The sequence below is a fragment of the Peromyscus leucopus genome, chromosome 3 (assembly GCF_004664715.2).
Source record: "Peromyscus leucopus breed LL Stock chromosome 3, UCI_PerLeu_2.1, whole genome shotgun sequence".
NCBI classification, from domain to species: Eukaryota; Metazoa; Chordata; class Mammalia; order Rodentia; family Cricetidae; genus Peromyscus; species Peromyscus leucopus.
In genome coordinates, this window is record NC_051065.1 from 33,430,531 (window position 1) to 33,446,959 (window position 16,429).

At 38.5% G+C, this 16,429-nt stretch overlaps 1 protein-coding gene across 4 annotated transcripts in view; it reads left to right on the forward strand.

Moving 5' to 3' along the window:
* The window catches only part of Cacna2d1 (calcium voltage-gated channel auxiliary subunit alpha2delta 1), a 432,593-nt gene that overhangs the window by 329,456 nt on the left and 86,708 nt on the right, over positions 1-16,429 (forward strand). For all 4 annotated transcript variants that reach the window (XM_037203556.1, XM_028862005.2, XM_028862012.2 and 1 more), the window contains exon 10: positions 936-1,035. In XM_037203556.1, coding sequence (XP_037059451.1) covers positions 936-1,035 — 100 coding nt within the window. The remainder of the gene's footprint in view (positions 1-935; positions 1,036-16,429) is intronic.

Below are 16,429 nucleotides of genomic sequence, written 5' to 3' on the forward strand. Positions count from 1 at the left end.
AAAAGAACACGGTGGAGAGTAGCAGAGGAAGATACCTAACATCAACCTCTGAACTCCACATGTCTGTTTGTGAATACACAGAAACACACACACACACATACACACACACACATAGACACACACACACATAGACACACACACATACACATCACACATACCCACCGAAACATACACACACATATGCACACACACACAAAAAGAAGAAAGACAAAGAAAATGTGACTTAGTTGGTACTTAGCCATAAACAATTTTTTGACTAGAAGAGATTTGGATCAAGATAGATAATTGTGTTAACTTTTATTACTAGGACATTTCAAGGGACACAGTTTATGAGAACAATTTCTATAAGGGATGATATTTGTGGTTTAATTAATTTTTTATATTGTTTTGAGTTAAAGCCATATGAGAATCTGTATGCCCCTGGGATGTAGAAGTGGGGGTTAGTTACCTAGAGATGAGCCCTACCTTAGGTGAGGTATAGAGACAAGAGATATGAAGAAATCCTGGAGAAATTGTTCTTTGGTCTGTGGAGCAAGGCATTTGGCCACAAACCTCACCAAAGCTGTGTAGCTCTGTTATTTTCTTCTATTCCTTTTTTCTATTTTTAATTAAAATATAATTACATCATTTCTCCCTTCTCTTTCTTCTCTCTTAACCTGTACTGCTTGCTCTCTCTCAAATGCATGGCCTCTATCCTTAATTGTGGAGGTGTGTGTGTGTGTGTGTGTGTGTTTGTGTGTTCTCAGTGTATAAGTATATAAATACATAATACATAAATATATAAATACAACCTGCTCAGTCTCTGTGTTAATTGTATATGTATGATTTCAAAGTTGACCACTTTTTAAAGATGGAATGAGACCATTTTCTTTCTTTATGATGCTGTTTGTTAGATAACCAGTGAGTAACACATGGACCCATTTGTCTGTTCATAGGAGTGGAAGTGTGAGCGGATTGACTCTGAAACTCATCCGAACATCTGTCTCCGAAATGTTAGAAACCCTCTCGGACGATGATTTCGTGAATGTAGCTTCAGTAAGTATGGATGGCTGTTTCTTTCTGAATTCCACCTGCCTGTCTCCTCATGACATTAGATACTGGGGTTTGATCTTAGGTGTCCTGAGATGTTATAGGAATGTTACAAGCTGCCTTACTGAGCCTGTTCTGCACTATCCTTTCTGAGATCCTTAGCATTTACCACTGTTGAAATCATGACTAATGAATGAAAAGCATTGCTCTCCTTCACTCAACGGAGCCTATATAGGTAATGTGAGCCCTTCACTCACAGGTCCCTTCAGGACATCTTATGGTGTAGCACCTTGCAACATGATTGAACAGTTAATTGCTTGTTGCTGATTAGGCTTGTTGACTGAACAACTGACATAATTGCATTGTGTTTTTCCTAACAGAAGAAAAGAGGCAACTGAGTGAGTTTGGAACCATCTTAGACCTTCTTATAGCTAGAAAGTACAGGACTTGATGCAAATGGAACAAGATGTGCCATGTCTCATTTTAATCTATGTAATTTAGGCAATGAAGCTCTCGGTCATTTCTGGTGCATGTAATTTCATATTTGAAGTGGTTTTATTTATAGAGATGTGGCTAAAGGAGGAATGTGCTTTGGTGGCACTGTGGTGTATTGAACCTGGGAGACTGGATCTGCCTCTAAAGTCACTGGGGAGAATGAAGCTAAATTCTTCAGGTGACTATCCCCCTCAGTTGGTGGGATGCCCTGAACACTTTAACCAGAGGCTTTTGAATACATGGTTTTTATTTCTATTCAAATAGTGGTCTATGATGGTCTATTCATAGATATTACAAAAGGTGAAAGTGTTGAACAAATTCCCTAATTCCATGCACAGTCCTCCCTGTCCCTATTATATTGTGGCAACTTTAATGACAATTTACTTAAAAATATTGATTCTTTGGAATTAGGACTGAAAGTACCAGACAGCAAATGTAGATACAGGTTTAGTAAAACTCTCAATGATCCTTGTAAGAATAACCTGTTTCCTCCACATTCCCACGAAAAGCAGAACATACCTCCACACTCTACAGAGACAGTGTAAACATGCCTAAGTGAGGCTCTCTTAGTTAGTGACTGGAGATAGCCCCCCCCCCTCTTTGGTTCTAACTTCTATGCATTCTATTTCTTGAATGCAGAAACAAGAGGTTAGTGTGAAGACTTGATTTGTAGGCCTTGTTGATTTTTCATCATGTAAATATGCCATGGCAAATTTCAAGCTACCAGCATGAAGCCAACTGGCCCTAAAAGTGGCTGAAAATTCAAGAATGGTTTTTCATGAGCTGATAGAACTGTGACATGTGCATAGAACAGCATCTCCAAGCAGATTATCATCTTCATGCTGGAGCCTTAACTGCATAGTTAAAGGTGAATAGTGTCTAGGGATGTAGCGTAAATTAGGCCCTGTAAATTCTTTGGACATGTGCCTATTGTTGGACTTCCTTTGATAAATTGGTTTGCTTTATTTGAGTCCCATGGTAAGCCAAGCAGCATGTGAACTCTGAAGGTTAATAATACTTAATGAGGCACTATGTTGAAGAACCTGGGATTGGATTCATGTCAATAATAAGAGAAGCAAAATTTCACTCCTTTCCTAAAGAGGCAACATATAACAATTTCTTATATCAAGTTGCAACTGGTTTCCTTGAAAGGTATTATTGTGTCAGGGACTTTGATCTTGATAGGGCTAGTGAACTGGTCATTTACCAGTGCAGTAGCTATATCAAAACAGGGGCAAAAAATCCTGCACTCTTCATGCTAAGTATATCCACTTTTCCTCTCCTGTTTGTTGGCTAATTCATCAGCCCATTTTATAACCATTGTTATTTCCATAGACAGAGCTGGTCGCTTCCAATGGAAATCATTTTATTCATGCAATATCTAGTAGGTCACCTGGGCATGAACTGTCTCTAGCAAATGTGGAGGTGAGGCATGGTTGTACACAATTCCTTCGTTGTCCCTTAGCTATCCTGAGCTGCTTCTTCAGCTCTGCCAAGAGGGGGCGGTCTTCCAGTATTTCTCCTTTCAGGGCCAGCCACCTAAGCTGCTTGCTCCTCTACAGAAAGACATGTATTTTCTTTCCCAGGAGATATCTGTTTCTCTATATCAAATTAAAATGAAGTGCATTTTGCCTCAAGGTCTCTCAAAATCCATTCCCTGTGTGTACTCCTGGCTTCTGCTGCTTCATATTCAACAGAGCTGCTCTTCTTTGTTGAATATTCTTTTGTTGTTGTTTTCCTGGCACAGACTGTGCTTCTGCAGGTGGTGTATATTGAGATTTGACATTTTTGTTGCCTAGAGCAATGAGAGGAGATGGGATTAGATGATAAAGAGAGCAAATGTCATCTTTTGTTGTCTCTGGGATCGGAGCAGCCACTACACTCTAATTGAAGGGACTAGCTTATATCTACACAAACAGATATGGGCAGCCCAGAGCACAGTGTCTTCAAGGGCATCACACACCCACCTCCTTGTCTATCCTACCCTGATGTTTGGATAGACACCGTGGCTCTGTAACATCTTCATACTTCTGATTCTCAAAACTAAAACCTTTGTTCTTAGGACATGTTGACCACAGTAGGAAAGGAGAATCAGTCCAGGAAAATTTTCTGGGTTTCTTACCTTGGACTTATTCTGCAGTGGGCTGGCCCAAGGGAACACTAAAATAAATTACAAAATAAGATACAAACATTTATGTTAAAAAGAAAAAAATTATTATGTAAGTACATGTGCACATATGTGCCTGAGTTTTTCCTCTCTGAAATTACCTGAAACTCAACAATATGACTTACAGTTCATGTAGCTGCATCTTCGCATGACAACAAGACATGAGGTGCCCCGATAGAGGTTCTCAGGGATTGTTATGGCCACTTCCCCCCACAGCCTTCAGGTATCCAAAGATACATGTTCCTAAGAATGTTCTCCGTCCCTCAGAGACTTAACACGCAAACTCCATTAGTGCTTTCTCACGGTTGCCTGGAACCCCTTGTCAGAAAGCTCAGGCTGCCTCTCGGTTTTATGTTTATGTCTGTATCTCTTTTCTGTGTTCATTAAAGGTCATTTTTATTCCTGAGTCATGTGTGAGGTATAAGAACTGAGGCCACTTCATTGTTAAGTGTGCTCTGCTGTCTGTAGGCTGCTCTTTGTTGCAAAAAAGGAAACCTGCTGCTAGGCAAAGTATAAACGCAGCACAATGCAGCAGTTTCCCCATTAATCTAGTTATGCGCTTTGATAGGAGTAGTGGTGGATGATAGGAGCAGCAATTCAATCCCAGCGTGCACTGGTTTACAGGCAGAACTTCCAGTGTTGACACAGGGAGCTAAATTTGTTTATGAATGCGAGGGAGTCTGATGCTTTAGAGCCAATTCTGCATAACCAGTAGAGGATGAAAGGAAAATGTGTGTTGATTGTGGGTGACGTGTTCAAAGTTAGCAACCAAGGATTGTCCTGGCTTCAGTGCAGCCAACCACATGCTTCCTAACATATGAGCTGGAGCAGAATGTTAGGATTTTGTTAGGGACCTTGAATCATTTTTCTTCCCAGAAGCTTTTATAATTTATGGTCTTTATAAAATTCTGCCTTTGATTTCTCACTATAAAAGAAAACACACACACAAACATAAAGGCTGTAAGAGGAGGCTCAGAGGTTAAGAGTGTTTGCTTCCCTTGTATAGGACTGGAGTTCAGCTTCCAGCGCCCATGACAGCTCGAAGCCTCCTGTTACTAAAGCTACAGACAGCTGGAGCCTTTTCTGGCCTCAGTGGGCATCCACACATATTCACACAGACACACTCATAAATAAAAATAATAAAATGCATATTTTTAAAATAATCGAAAGATGAATCCTTGTCAGAGAGATATTTTTTATCTTTTTCTTTTAGAAAAATAAGTTCTGTCCCTTGCCCAGGTTGTAATCACTAAACATTTCTAGCAATAACAGTCTGTATAAATGCTGGTGCAGCATTAGGAATGCTGAGCACCTACAAGCCCTGCTGAGAAGAGAAGGAAAGCCCTGTTCCAGTAGGAAACTTCCCCTTGTGTTTGATTCCATGACAAACATGGTTTCTGTTAGGGTTCTCGAGAAGTCCCGCAAAAGGCCACCATCCACGTATACAATCAGCAAGAGCATTGTTTATTCCATCCTACACACAGACAAATGTTGAAGGCAGTGAGAGGAGCCCACGGGCCCCCTTTAAGCATAGCCAAGGAGGGTTCCTAGAGCAGTTAAGTCACTTTAGATATGACTGGCTTAAGCAAGTGGCAGTAATATCAGTTCATTCTAATTGGCCAGGGCTAGTCAGGGGCTGGTCAGGGCTACAGCTGTTCCATTTTGGGGTAAGCCTGGACAAGTCCCAGGCTTTGTCCTTGAGCTGCTGTGGAGGCTGACTGGCCTAGGACACACTGACTGTGGGGGCTGGCTCAGTGGCCCAGGCTTGGTGTGTCTTATCTCCCTTGTCTGTTGTCAGAGGGGCCCTTTGTTCATGGCTGTTTCAGAAACTGCTTGCTCTCAGTCTCAGGAAACGGAAACTGAGGCCTGATCTCTGACAGAAGACTGAGCAACCTGGTGTGATATTTGCCTGGCCCTCTGTTTCCCTGTGCAGAGACCTCTACCTGAGATAGGTCTGTGATTGCCTTTCTAAATAAGTCATAACAGTGGACAAATATGATATTCCAAGGATTGCAGTGGTATTTATTTTTCATAGTTGCAGAATCAAGGAGACAGTACTTTTGGTCATTGTTGAAAGAGGAGCAACAGGATGTAAGAATCCTGAGCACATCACAGTGGTGCTGGCATGCAGCTGGGTCCAGACCTGGGTTAGTGGCTTTCTGCTCCCTCCCCTCAGACAGTTCTCTCTCTTAATTGGACTTTTGGAATTTTAGGGAGACTAGGTAAAACCTGGGAAACTACTAATTATGTGACCGTGGACAAGTTGCCCAAGGCTTACCTGGGGCAGTTTCCTCTTCTTAAAGTGGACACAATCACATTTAACGTCTCTGCATCATGAGTACAAAAAGAAATGGCACATGTGTTTAGATGTTTTAGTCATTATTATAGTTATTATTCCTATTGTTATTACCGTCTTTTGATACTCCTCTACTTCTTTACCAGTGACAGGTGGGTAATTGGTATGTCTGATGCTGGTATGCTTCTTCAAGTCTATGCCTGAAGAGCAATTTTCTCAAAACTGTGTATATTCCAGGGTAGTGATGCTAGAGGTTTCCATGGCAAAGGAATTAAGATAGTGGAGGAGTGGTTAGGCAGGTGATTGGCAGCTCTAACGACAGGGCAGTGACTTGTCTTCCTGGAGCTTCTGCCCTGAAGCGAATCTCACTTCCTGCATAGTGGCCCTGGTTCTCCTGCTGCCACCCCGGGTAATTGGTGTTGGACTCTCCTGTGCAAAGATGTTTCTCTGGCTCCTGCCACTGCTGTGAGTAATCAACTGACTTTGTTTCTGACCCTGAGCATTATCTCTGCCTCCTATCTATGAAACTGCAGGAAGCTAATTTGTAAGCTTACAAGTAGGCTACAACTTCAGACCCTTTAGATTCTAAGACCAGGGCTTGACCATCTGAGATCAGCTGACATCTCAGGAGTGGGGCAGGAGTTGTACTGTCTAGGCAAGTTTCACTTCTATGATCTTTGTGACCTAGTTTTCCTTTGGAAATACTTCTTGTGTGTTCTAGGAAGGGTCATGATCTTCTTGTCTTGTTGGTTTTTAGATTCTATTTGGCATAGGATAATTTGTAATTTTTTTTTGTAATTTGAAGTTAAAAGTGACATCTCCTTGCAAAATTCAAAACACTTTTCAAAACAGTACTTGAGCTCACAGCTCAATAAAATAAAAGATGCATGGCCTGCCAAGAGAGGTTTGTGAGCAATGAAATTTCAGTGAGTAATTTCATTTCACATCTGATAAAATACCCATCCATCTAGATTCAGCAGAAGTTTATGCTGCCCCACAGCCCATTTATGTCAAGGAGCAAGCAGATTGTCTTTTATTCCCCTGCTCCTTAATTGGAGCCTGTGGCCCAGCAGCTCTGTTGGGCGTGGTTAGAGATGCAGAATCTTAAACTCTTTCTCAGACTCACATCTAGAAAGTACTCTAAGCAATCCCCACCCAATGGTTATGATAGCATCACTGGTAATTGTGTGTACAAGAAGGAGATGCCAACCACTGTGGAAGAGGATGTCAGGACATCCATGCTTATTAAGGACAGGCACTTAGCATCTCTCTGGGGCTTCTAAATCATGTTGTAATTCATGCCAGTCACGGTTTTAGAGTCTAAGATCTTGGTAACTCATACCCTTAAAATTTGGTTCCTTTTACTCCATAATCATTTTGGCTTGGTATATGAAGTTACTTTTCTCATGTCTTGACCAAGTACCCAACAAGAAACATTGTCAGGTAGAAGTACTTATTCAAGCTCACTGAGGAGATACGTAGTCTATCATGGCCAGAAGGCATGAGGTGTGGAGCTGCTTTTCAGTCTTTGGCAACAGTAACTGTGGCAGCTGCTTCTTCTTCTTCTTCTTCTTCTTCTTCTTCTTCTTCTTCTTCTTCTTCTTCTTCTTCCTCTTCCTCTTCCTCTTCCTCTTCCTCTTCCTCCTCCTCCTCCTCCTCCTCCTCCTCCTCCTCCTCCTCCTCCTCCTCTTCTTCTTCTTTCTTGTCCTTCAGAGGAGGAAACAGAAAGAAAGACTCCACTCCTGGTTAGACACCAAAGACCCAGTTCCTCTAACAAAACCCCACTCTCCAAAGATTCCATAGCATCCTGAAACAGCGCCACCAGCTGTCCACAGTGTTTAATCACGAGTAGGAGATACTTGGCATCCAATTTAGAAGGGGGGAGTTTTAAATTGGGGTGGATGAAGAACCAAGGTCACTAAAAGAAACAAAGTTCTTCCCCCTTACCCTTGTATTTTTCATGTAAAGATGGGTGTTTTTTAAAGTGATCTTTTTTAAAGACCGTAAAGAAAGTATACACTGTGAAGAAATACTTTGAAAAAGGACTTATTTGGTATAATGGAACAAGCAAAACTGATGAAGGTTATCTAATCTTCAAGGATGGGAGAGGATAACATAATTAATTTATAAGTTTATTAGGAGGCGTTGACAAGCCAGGTAAGGACTTTCCATTAATGATATGGTACAGCAAGCTTTTGGAACGTGGAGATTAGTTATGTGTGCAGTTTTTACAGAGCACCATGATACTGAAGGTGAGGTAGTTTTATTCTGAACTGAAATATTGTTAAAAATAAGGCTGTTATTGACTCACTGGAAGCCTTGGCAAACTAAGAGAAGACCATGTATTTCATCACATACTGGTTAAGCTCTTTCAAATGATGTTTATTCCCTTAATTTTGAGAGTAAGAAAAAGTGGCTGGAGCTAGCCTGAGAAAGAAATTGGCAAAATTATTTGCTTCTTTAAAGTAGTGTGTTTCTTCTTAATTATTTAATGGAATAAAATTCAAATGAATTTAAAATATAAATGGCTACTACAGGTATTTATTAGTAGAACTCATGGACTTTTTTTTAACTATTAAATAAATAATAACCCTATTTCAGCAAATTCCTAAGGGACAAAAAATCATTTTGACATTTTGGATGAATATAGCACAACTTGAAAACCAAGGACTCGGGCATGTTTTTTTGTTTTTTTTTTTTCTTTTTACAATTTTAAAATATAAGCTCTTCATCATAAAATGACATTTTGCACAAGTTTTCATATTCCCTTCAGATGTAAGGATTACCATTTACTTTTCCACACAATTATTTAATCATCTTAATGTTTAGTTTATTAGTCTGTTCTTACAGTATCCTTCCAAGCATATTTCAAAATGTAGTTTTTCAAAATATCCCAAGCACATTTCAAAATGGACCTGTGAAATTTCCCCAGCCCTAACTCTGTGCTTTATTAATAATTACTTTTACAGCTATTTTGTTAACTTATGTATAAACATGCTGTTTGTTTTTCAAACATGCATGTGACCTCAGTGGAACTGAATTCAATCCAACACGGTCCCTTCAGGCCTCAGTCCTAACTCATCCGCTGGTTTTGTTGGTCCCAGGCGCCTTTCTTACTTAAGAGAACTCACTGGAGATGTTATTAACGTTGCCTTGAAAGCGTTTCTTCCTGCTTGGTGGTGTCATAGAGACATGTCCAGGTTAGAGATGAACTCTGTTTGACGGGACATGCACCTCAATGCCTCCAGTCTTCCCTGCTAAACCCCAGATTCCAGCCCCTTCTCAGACCCCTCTGCCACCTCCTGGACAAGCACGGCCTGGAGAGAATTCCCATGCAGTTTTTCTGCCCTGGGGTTCTACCCTCCACCTCACTTTGCTCGTCTCCAACTCACATATTATAAATATTTGTTCTTTGCTTATTTTCTATAGCTCTTTTCCTCTACCAGAATCTATTCATCTTGGTCTTCAAGATGGCTCAATTGGTAACACATTTTGTAAGCCTTAGTTTAATCTCCAGAACCCATGTAAAGGTGGATGGAGAGAACCAACTCAGTTTTCCTTTGACCTCCACAGCTGCATGCACTATGGCATGTGTGGACTCACACATATACATACACACACACACACCTATGCATACACACACACACACACACACACACACACACACACACACACACACACTCAAGCACATTTAAATTAAGACAATGTTCTATGCAGCTGTTTCAAAGCCTGTAGTGGCCACTGTGATCAGACACTAGTTATTGCCGTTTGTAACAGCACTGAAAAAATGGTGCAAGTTGTCTGGCTGTTATAACAGATTTCAGTCACTTACTAGTTCAATGTATTTCCTTGTGTGGCCGCAGTCCTCCTCATCCATATTATCAGTGTTACAGTGTCTCTACACTGTGACATGTGTGATGTGTGTATATCATTACATATGTTGTTGACACAAAGTCAGCCATGACTACAGTGTAAACGCCATTTTCTTAGCAACTAGTAATTACTCAGCTGCAGGAGTTATGAAAATAGTGAAGATACTTACCAGGTTTGTGTCACAGTGATATAAGAAAGGGACAGATTCAAAGAGCATGTCATTTGGTGATCGTCTCAGATTTTGTCTTCAGAAGTAACAGTAGAGTATCCAGAAGACTAGGATGAAAACAACGTTTATAATGGAAATAATACCAAATTTATATCTCAGGAATGATGGCGCACAAAAGAGCACTGTCCATGCTTCCAGTTAAGCAGATGCTATGGTAAGGTGATGCAGCAAGGTATACCCATGATGGCTGAAAAATATAACCATCCAGCAGAAATGAGCCAGGCTGCTGAATGCATCTGTAATAAAAACAGCATGGTTTCAACTGCTCCAACATCTTTGATGGGAAGACAATTCTAGAATTAGAAGTTTTTCTTGCAGACATCACCATATGAATTTTCATTGGTTATGATAGCATGCGTAAATGCTGTGCAAACCCAAGCCAGACAAAACCCCAGCACAGAGGGAGGTGGTGATTTGCATGTCCTGCTCATAGCTAAATTGCTACTGGAAATTGATAGGTGCCTCTGGTCAGTTTTCTTTAGGGATGCAGATCAACCACAATCCAGTGGACAGCCACATACCTGATGGTTTAGGGGCAGCACAAATTCTACTTGATGAGTTCTTGTTTTGTTTTTGTGAGGTTTTTCTTTTGTTTGTTTGTTTAAGAAGACTGAAAGTTGGATGGATAGGAAAATGGATAGATGGATAGATTGGACCCAACAGCAGTTGGGAGAGGGGATAAAAATGATTAAAATACATTGTATGAAATTGTCAAAGAACTCATAAAAAATAAAATTATTGAAGTTTAGAATGTTGGATCATTTTAATGGAATTGGTGACAATAAAATAATGACTTGCTATTAACCTACAAACCATTTTTCTTATTAAAATATAAATATAATATAGCACAAATTATACTTGGAACATATCTAGCAATATATTCAACATTTCAACGAGGGTGAAGAGACTGAGTATGCTGTCAGGATTTACGCTAACTGAAGTATTTGTTTTTAAACATCTGTCTGAACCACTAACTGGGCAGACATAAAATGCAGCAGGGATTTCTTTTTTCTTTCTTTCTTTTTTTTTGTCTTTATTAAGAATTTTTTTATTCATTTTACATACCAACCACAGATTCCCTCTCTCTTCCCTCCTCCTGCTCCCACCCCAGCCTTCCCCTCCCAACCCATAGCTCATCCCCCTCCTCCAACAAAGTAAGGCCTCCCAAGGGGAGTCAGCAAAGCCTGGTACATTCAGCTGAGGCAGGTCCAAGCCCCTCCCCCTGCATCTCAGTTTCTCTAAATATATCCCAGGCATGCCTATAATTTATCTATCTTTAGTATAAATCGTGCATGTTTTATTGGAAATACTGGTAGGTAGTTCACAATCTTAAGCATGTTGCAAACGTGATTTTTATTTCCTATTGTTCTGGCCTCAGAAGATGCCTTTTGATAAAGCCATAACCACACTTGTTTTGGCAAGAATCAGTAGTTTTGTTTCATGTCCTGTCTGTCCATTTTGTCCTGTTGTCAGCAGTTGATTCGAGGATACTTTGTTGTCCAATGGCTAACTTTTGCCACAATGAAAGTTAACTCCAATTGCAGTTTCTTCAATGCCCATATTCTCTCTGAAGTAGATTGGTACTGCCAGGAGCCGACATGTCTCATAGTCATAACAAAAAGAAAAAATTTCTAAGCTATTAAAACATTTTAAATGCCATATTCTGTAGATCTCTGAAGGGTTTGAAGATGATCTATCTAAAATATATCTGCTCAATCTTTAAAAACATACCTAATATGACTACAAGTTCTATTATAATGTCTAACTACTAATTTTCATTTTATATCCTAAAAGTTGGTAATAATAACATTCAAGGATCAGAAAACTGCATTACATTGTTAAATGAATGGTATAAGTACAATTAGAAATATACATATAGCATTTTCTAACAATATCAATTTCAATATATAATTTGTATATAATATAAAACAATCCAATCCAATGTAAAGTATTTAAAACTAGTAATTTTCTTTTTCTTTTCTTCTTTTAAAAAAAAAAACAAAAAGCAAAACAAGAACCTTAAATCTAATCTCCTTTGCTTAGCCCTTTTTCCTAACCCTTGACAACAACTTGTAACCAACCCCCCTAAACAATGAAAATTATCCCAGACCTAAAACCCATTAAAAGACCAAAAAAACACCCGCCCCACACCTCTTTGGGAATGTGGGCGTTGTATTCTTAAAATTGCTTCCTGCTGGATATGGGCAAAGTTTTCTTTATCCTGAAAGAAAAATTTTAGGTTAATTGTCAATTTCTAGGAAAGGTAACTACATCCTTCGTTATTCAGTCTGTGTATAATGCCAAAGTTCAGGGTTTATTGCTCTGAGCACTTTGCAGTCTAAAGCTGATCTGTAGATGATGTTTGTCAGCTTAGTGATATTATTATTGTCCACGTGGAATTGTTGTTGATGTGGGGCCCCATCTTCTTCCTGGAGACTTCAGTTGATGTTAGGCCTGGCCGTGATTTCCTGCAGAAAACTGATGAGAGACTCGAACACAAAGACATATATATGCAGCTAATTGAAGCCTTTTTTCTAGAATTAGTTAGTACTCTATATGATCATTCATATCTTAGCAAAGTTTAAAATGTATCTCTCTCTCTCTCTCTCTCTCTATATATATATATATATATATATATGTGTGTGTGTATATATACATATATATTAATCTTGTAAATTTTGATATAAAATTCATACTTTAAGAAAAGTTTATAGAATCAGAATAGAATCAAAGAGTTGAGATTAGTAATAGAATAGTCCCTTAATTAATTTGTTTTTTCTCCTGTCCCATAGCAGAAGATGGCTCTTTTCTTCTGGCATAATAAAGGGAGTTTGCATTTTCCTTTTAACAACATGCTTGAGTTTAAAGAAGGAGAGAGCCATTCTCCAATTTCAAAGTCAGCTTTAAATTTTAATTGAACTGGGACTATTAGAAGACCAATAGTGTTAAATGTCTTTAGAGAAGAGCAGAAACATTTAGGAAGATTTATAAAATTTTATCGATGATATACCAATAGGCCATTTTACTCTGTTTCCTGGGATAGATGATTTGTCCTTTTTCTTCAGTTGTCTCATTTGTCCAGTGTTGTTCAGATTCCTTAGCCTTCATTCTCCTAAAAGACAAAAACAAAAACCTTTCCCCAAGACTAATTTTGGGGATGTTCCTTTTTGGCAAGTTATTATCTGATTAAATGAAAAAGGCATGTGTTTCTGGTATAAGTTAGTTTAAATCAGGTGTTCATGCTGGTTGATGAACTATCACCTCCTCTAATTAAGAGGTCTCTCTTGTTCAAATCAATTTTGATGGTACCCACAGCTTATCTTCTCCTGTAGAAACAAAAGCAAAACCTCGTCCCCAGCGTAACACATATCCTGGTTTCTATTCTGAGGTCAGCACAACCTTAAAGTATATAGGCTGATTTAATTCTGTAGTTTTTTTCTATTATCCAGTGTCTCTCTGCAGCTGTTGTTCCTTTCTCATTGGTGTTGAGAAAATTCTAAGTTAATAGAGCATTATGTAGTCTATTCCTGAGTTTTTTGTTATCCCTTTCTGTTTATTTAGCATATCCTTTAGAGTTCTGTTTGATCTTTCTATAACTGCTTGACCTGTAGGATTATGTGGTATGCCTGTAATATATTTTATATTGTAATAAGAAAACAACTGTTTCATTTGAACAGAGACATATGCTGGAGCATTGTCAGTTTTAATTTGTGCAGGTATACCCATGATGGCCATAACTTCTAGCAAATGAGTGATTACAGAATCAGTTTTTTTCAGAACTCAAAGCAGTTGCCCATTGAAATCCTGAATAAGTATCGATGGTATGGTGTACATATTTCAATTTTCCAAATTCTGCAAAGTGAAACATGTCCATCTGCCAGATTTCATTCCTCTTAGTACACTTTGGGTTACATCCTGCTGGTAATGGCATTTGATTGTAGAAGTTAAGAGGACATTTCTTTACTATTTCTTTGGCTTGTTGCCAAGTTATGGAAAAATCCTTTTTTAAACCTTTACTATTGACATGATGATTTTTTATGAAATTCTGAGGCCTCCAGCACATTTCCTATCAATAATTTATCAATCTCATCATTGTCTTGTGCTAGAGGGCCTGGCAGACCAGTATGGGATCGGATGTGAGTTATATATAAAGGATGACTCCTTTTCCTGATTGTATCTTGTAATTGAATAAATAGTGAAGTTAATTTTGAAGCATCAGGGATAAATTCTGCAGTCTCAATATGTAACACCACTCTTTCAGCATACTGAGAGTCAGTTACTATGTTGAAAGGTTCTGAAAAATCCATTAATACCAACAGAATAACATACAATTCTGATTTTTGAACTGAATTATAAGGACTTTGAACCACTTTACTTAAATTTTCTGATTTGTAACCTGCCTTTCCTTGTTTGTTGTCATCTGTATAAAATGTACAAACTCCAGATAGGGGTTTTTCCCATACAATTTGAGGCAAGATCCAATCAGCTCTCTTTATAAGATCAATTCTATCCCTTTTGGGATATTTGCTGTTAATTTCTCCCAAAAAAATTACTACAAGCTCTTTGCTAAGGTTCACTTTCTGTCCCTAATTTTTCAATGTCCTCTTTAGTTAAAGGTATGACAATTTCTGCTGGGTCTATTCCTGCTAATTAACGAAGTCTCAATTTTCCTTTCCAAATCAAGTCAGAGATTTTTTTCCACATAAGTTTTTAATTTTTTATTCGGTTTATGTGGTAAAAATATCCATTCCAATATAATATCTTAGAAGGTAAAATAACCAAAATGCAATCCAGCTTTGGATCAATATGATCCACGTGCCCTTCATGTACTTTCTTTTCTACCAAGGCCAATTCTTTCTCAGCTTCAGGTGATAATTCTCTTGGACTATTTAAATCTTTGTCCCCTTCTATGGTTTTGAACAAATTATTCAGTTCATCATTTTTTTACCCCAATAGTTTGTAGATGAGAAATGTCTCCAAATAATCTTTGAAAGTCATTAAGAGTCTATAATCATCTCCCCTAATTTGCACCTTTTGGGGTCTAATTTTTTGTGGTTCTATTTTATGTCCTAAATAATTAATAGAATCTCCTCTTTGTATCTTTTCAGGAGCAATTTGTAATCCCCAGCAAGGCAAAAATTTCTTTACTTCTTCAAACATTCTTTCTAAAGTATCTGCATTTGAGTCAGCTAGTAAAATATCATCCATATAATGATAAATTATAGATTTAGGAAATTTTTTTACGTATCACTTCCAATGGCTGTTGTACAAAATATTGGCACAGAGTTGGGCTATTCAACATTCCCTGTAGGAGGACCCTCCATTGAAATCTTTTAACTGGTTGAGAATTATTATAAGTAGGCACTGTGAAGGCAAATCTTTCTCTGTCTTTTTCTTGTAAGGGTATTGAAAAGAAACAGTCTTTTAAATCAATAACTATGAGAGGTCATCCTTTTGGTAACAGAGTAGGCAAAGGAATCCCAGACTGTAGAGAGCCCATTGGCTGAATTACTTTGTTAATTGCTCTAAGGTCTGTTACCATTCTCCATTTACCAGATTTCTTTTTAATAACAAATACAGGAGAATTCCAAGGGCTGGTTAATTCTTCAATATGTTGAGCATTTAATTGTTCTTCTACCAGTATTTCTAAAGCCTGGAGTCTCTCTGTTGTTAAAGGCCATTGCTGGACCCATACAGGCTTGTCTGTTAACCATTTTAAAGGTAGAGCTGTTGGTGTCTTTGGAAGATCATCAGTTGTTGTGCCCTGTTCTTGTATAATATGGATGGCTGGTGACCACTCATTAGAACAATATCTTCTAATATTTCTCTCAGAAACATGTGCTAGTTTATGATTTGTTTCTGAGGTTGGAGGGATGTTAATCTGAGTATTCCATTGTTGCAACAGGTCTTGACCCCACAGGTTCATAGCTATGTTAGCCACATACGGTTTTAATTTTCCTCTCTGTCCTTCTGGACCTATACATTCGAGCCATCTTGCACTCTGTTTCACTTGAGACAATGTTCCAATTCCTAACATTTGAATGTTTACCTCCTGAAGAGGCCAGGTTGGATGCCAAAATTCTGGAAAACTGGCAGGCATGGTCAGAGGCCCAGGTATAATTCCTTCACTAAGTCAGTCTTGAGTGTACCTGTGTCTGCACTGAAACCTTACCGGCTATCTCTTCAGGGTTCTAAAACAACAGATTTGTTTTAACATGAATTTTGACATAAAATTTCTTATGAAATATAATGACAGTTAAAGTGAAGTTTAAAGTTGTTGTCTACAGTAATCAGTACGTAAAACTTAGTTATATCCGAATAGGTGAGACAGTTGAGTGGC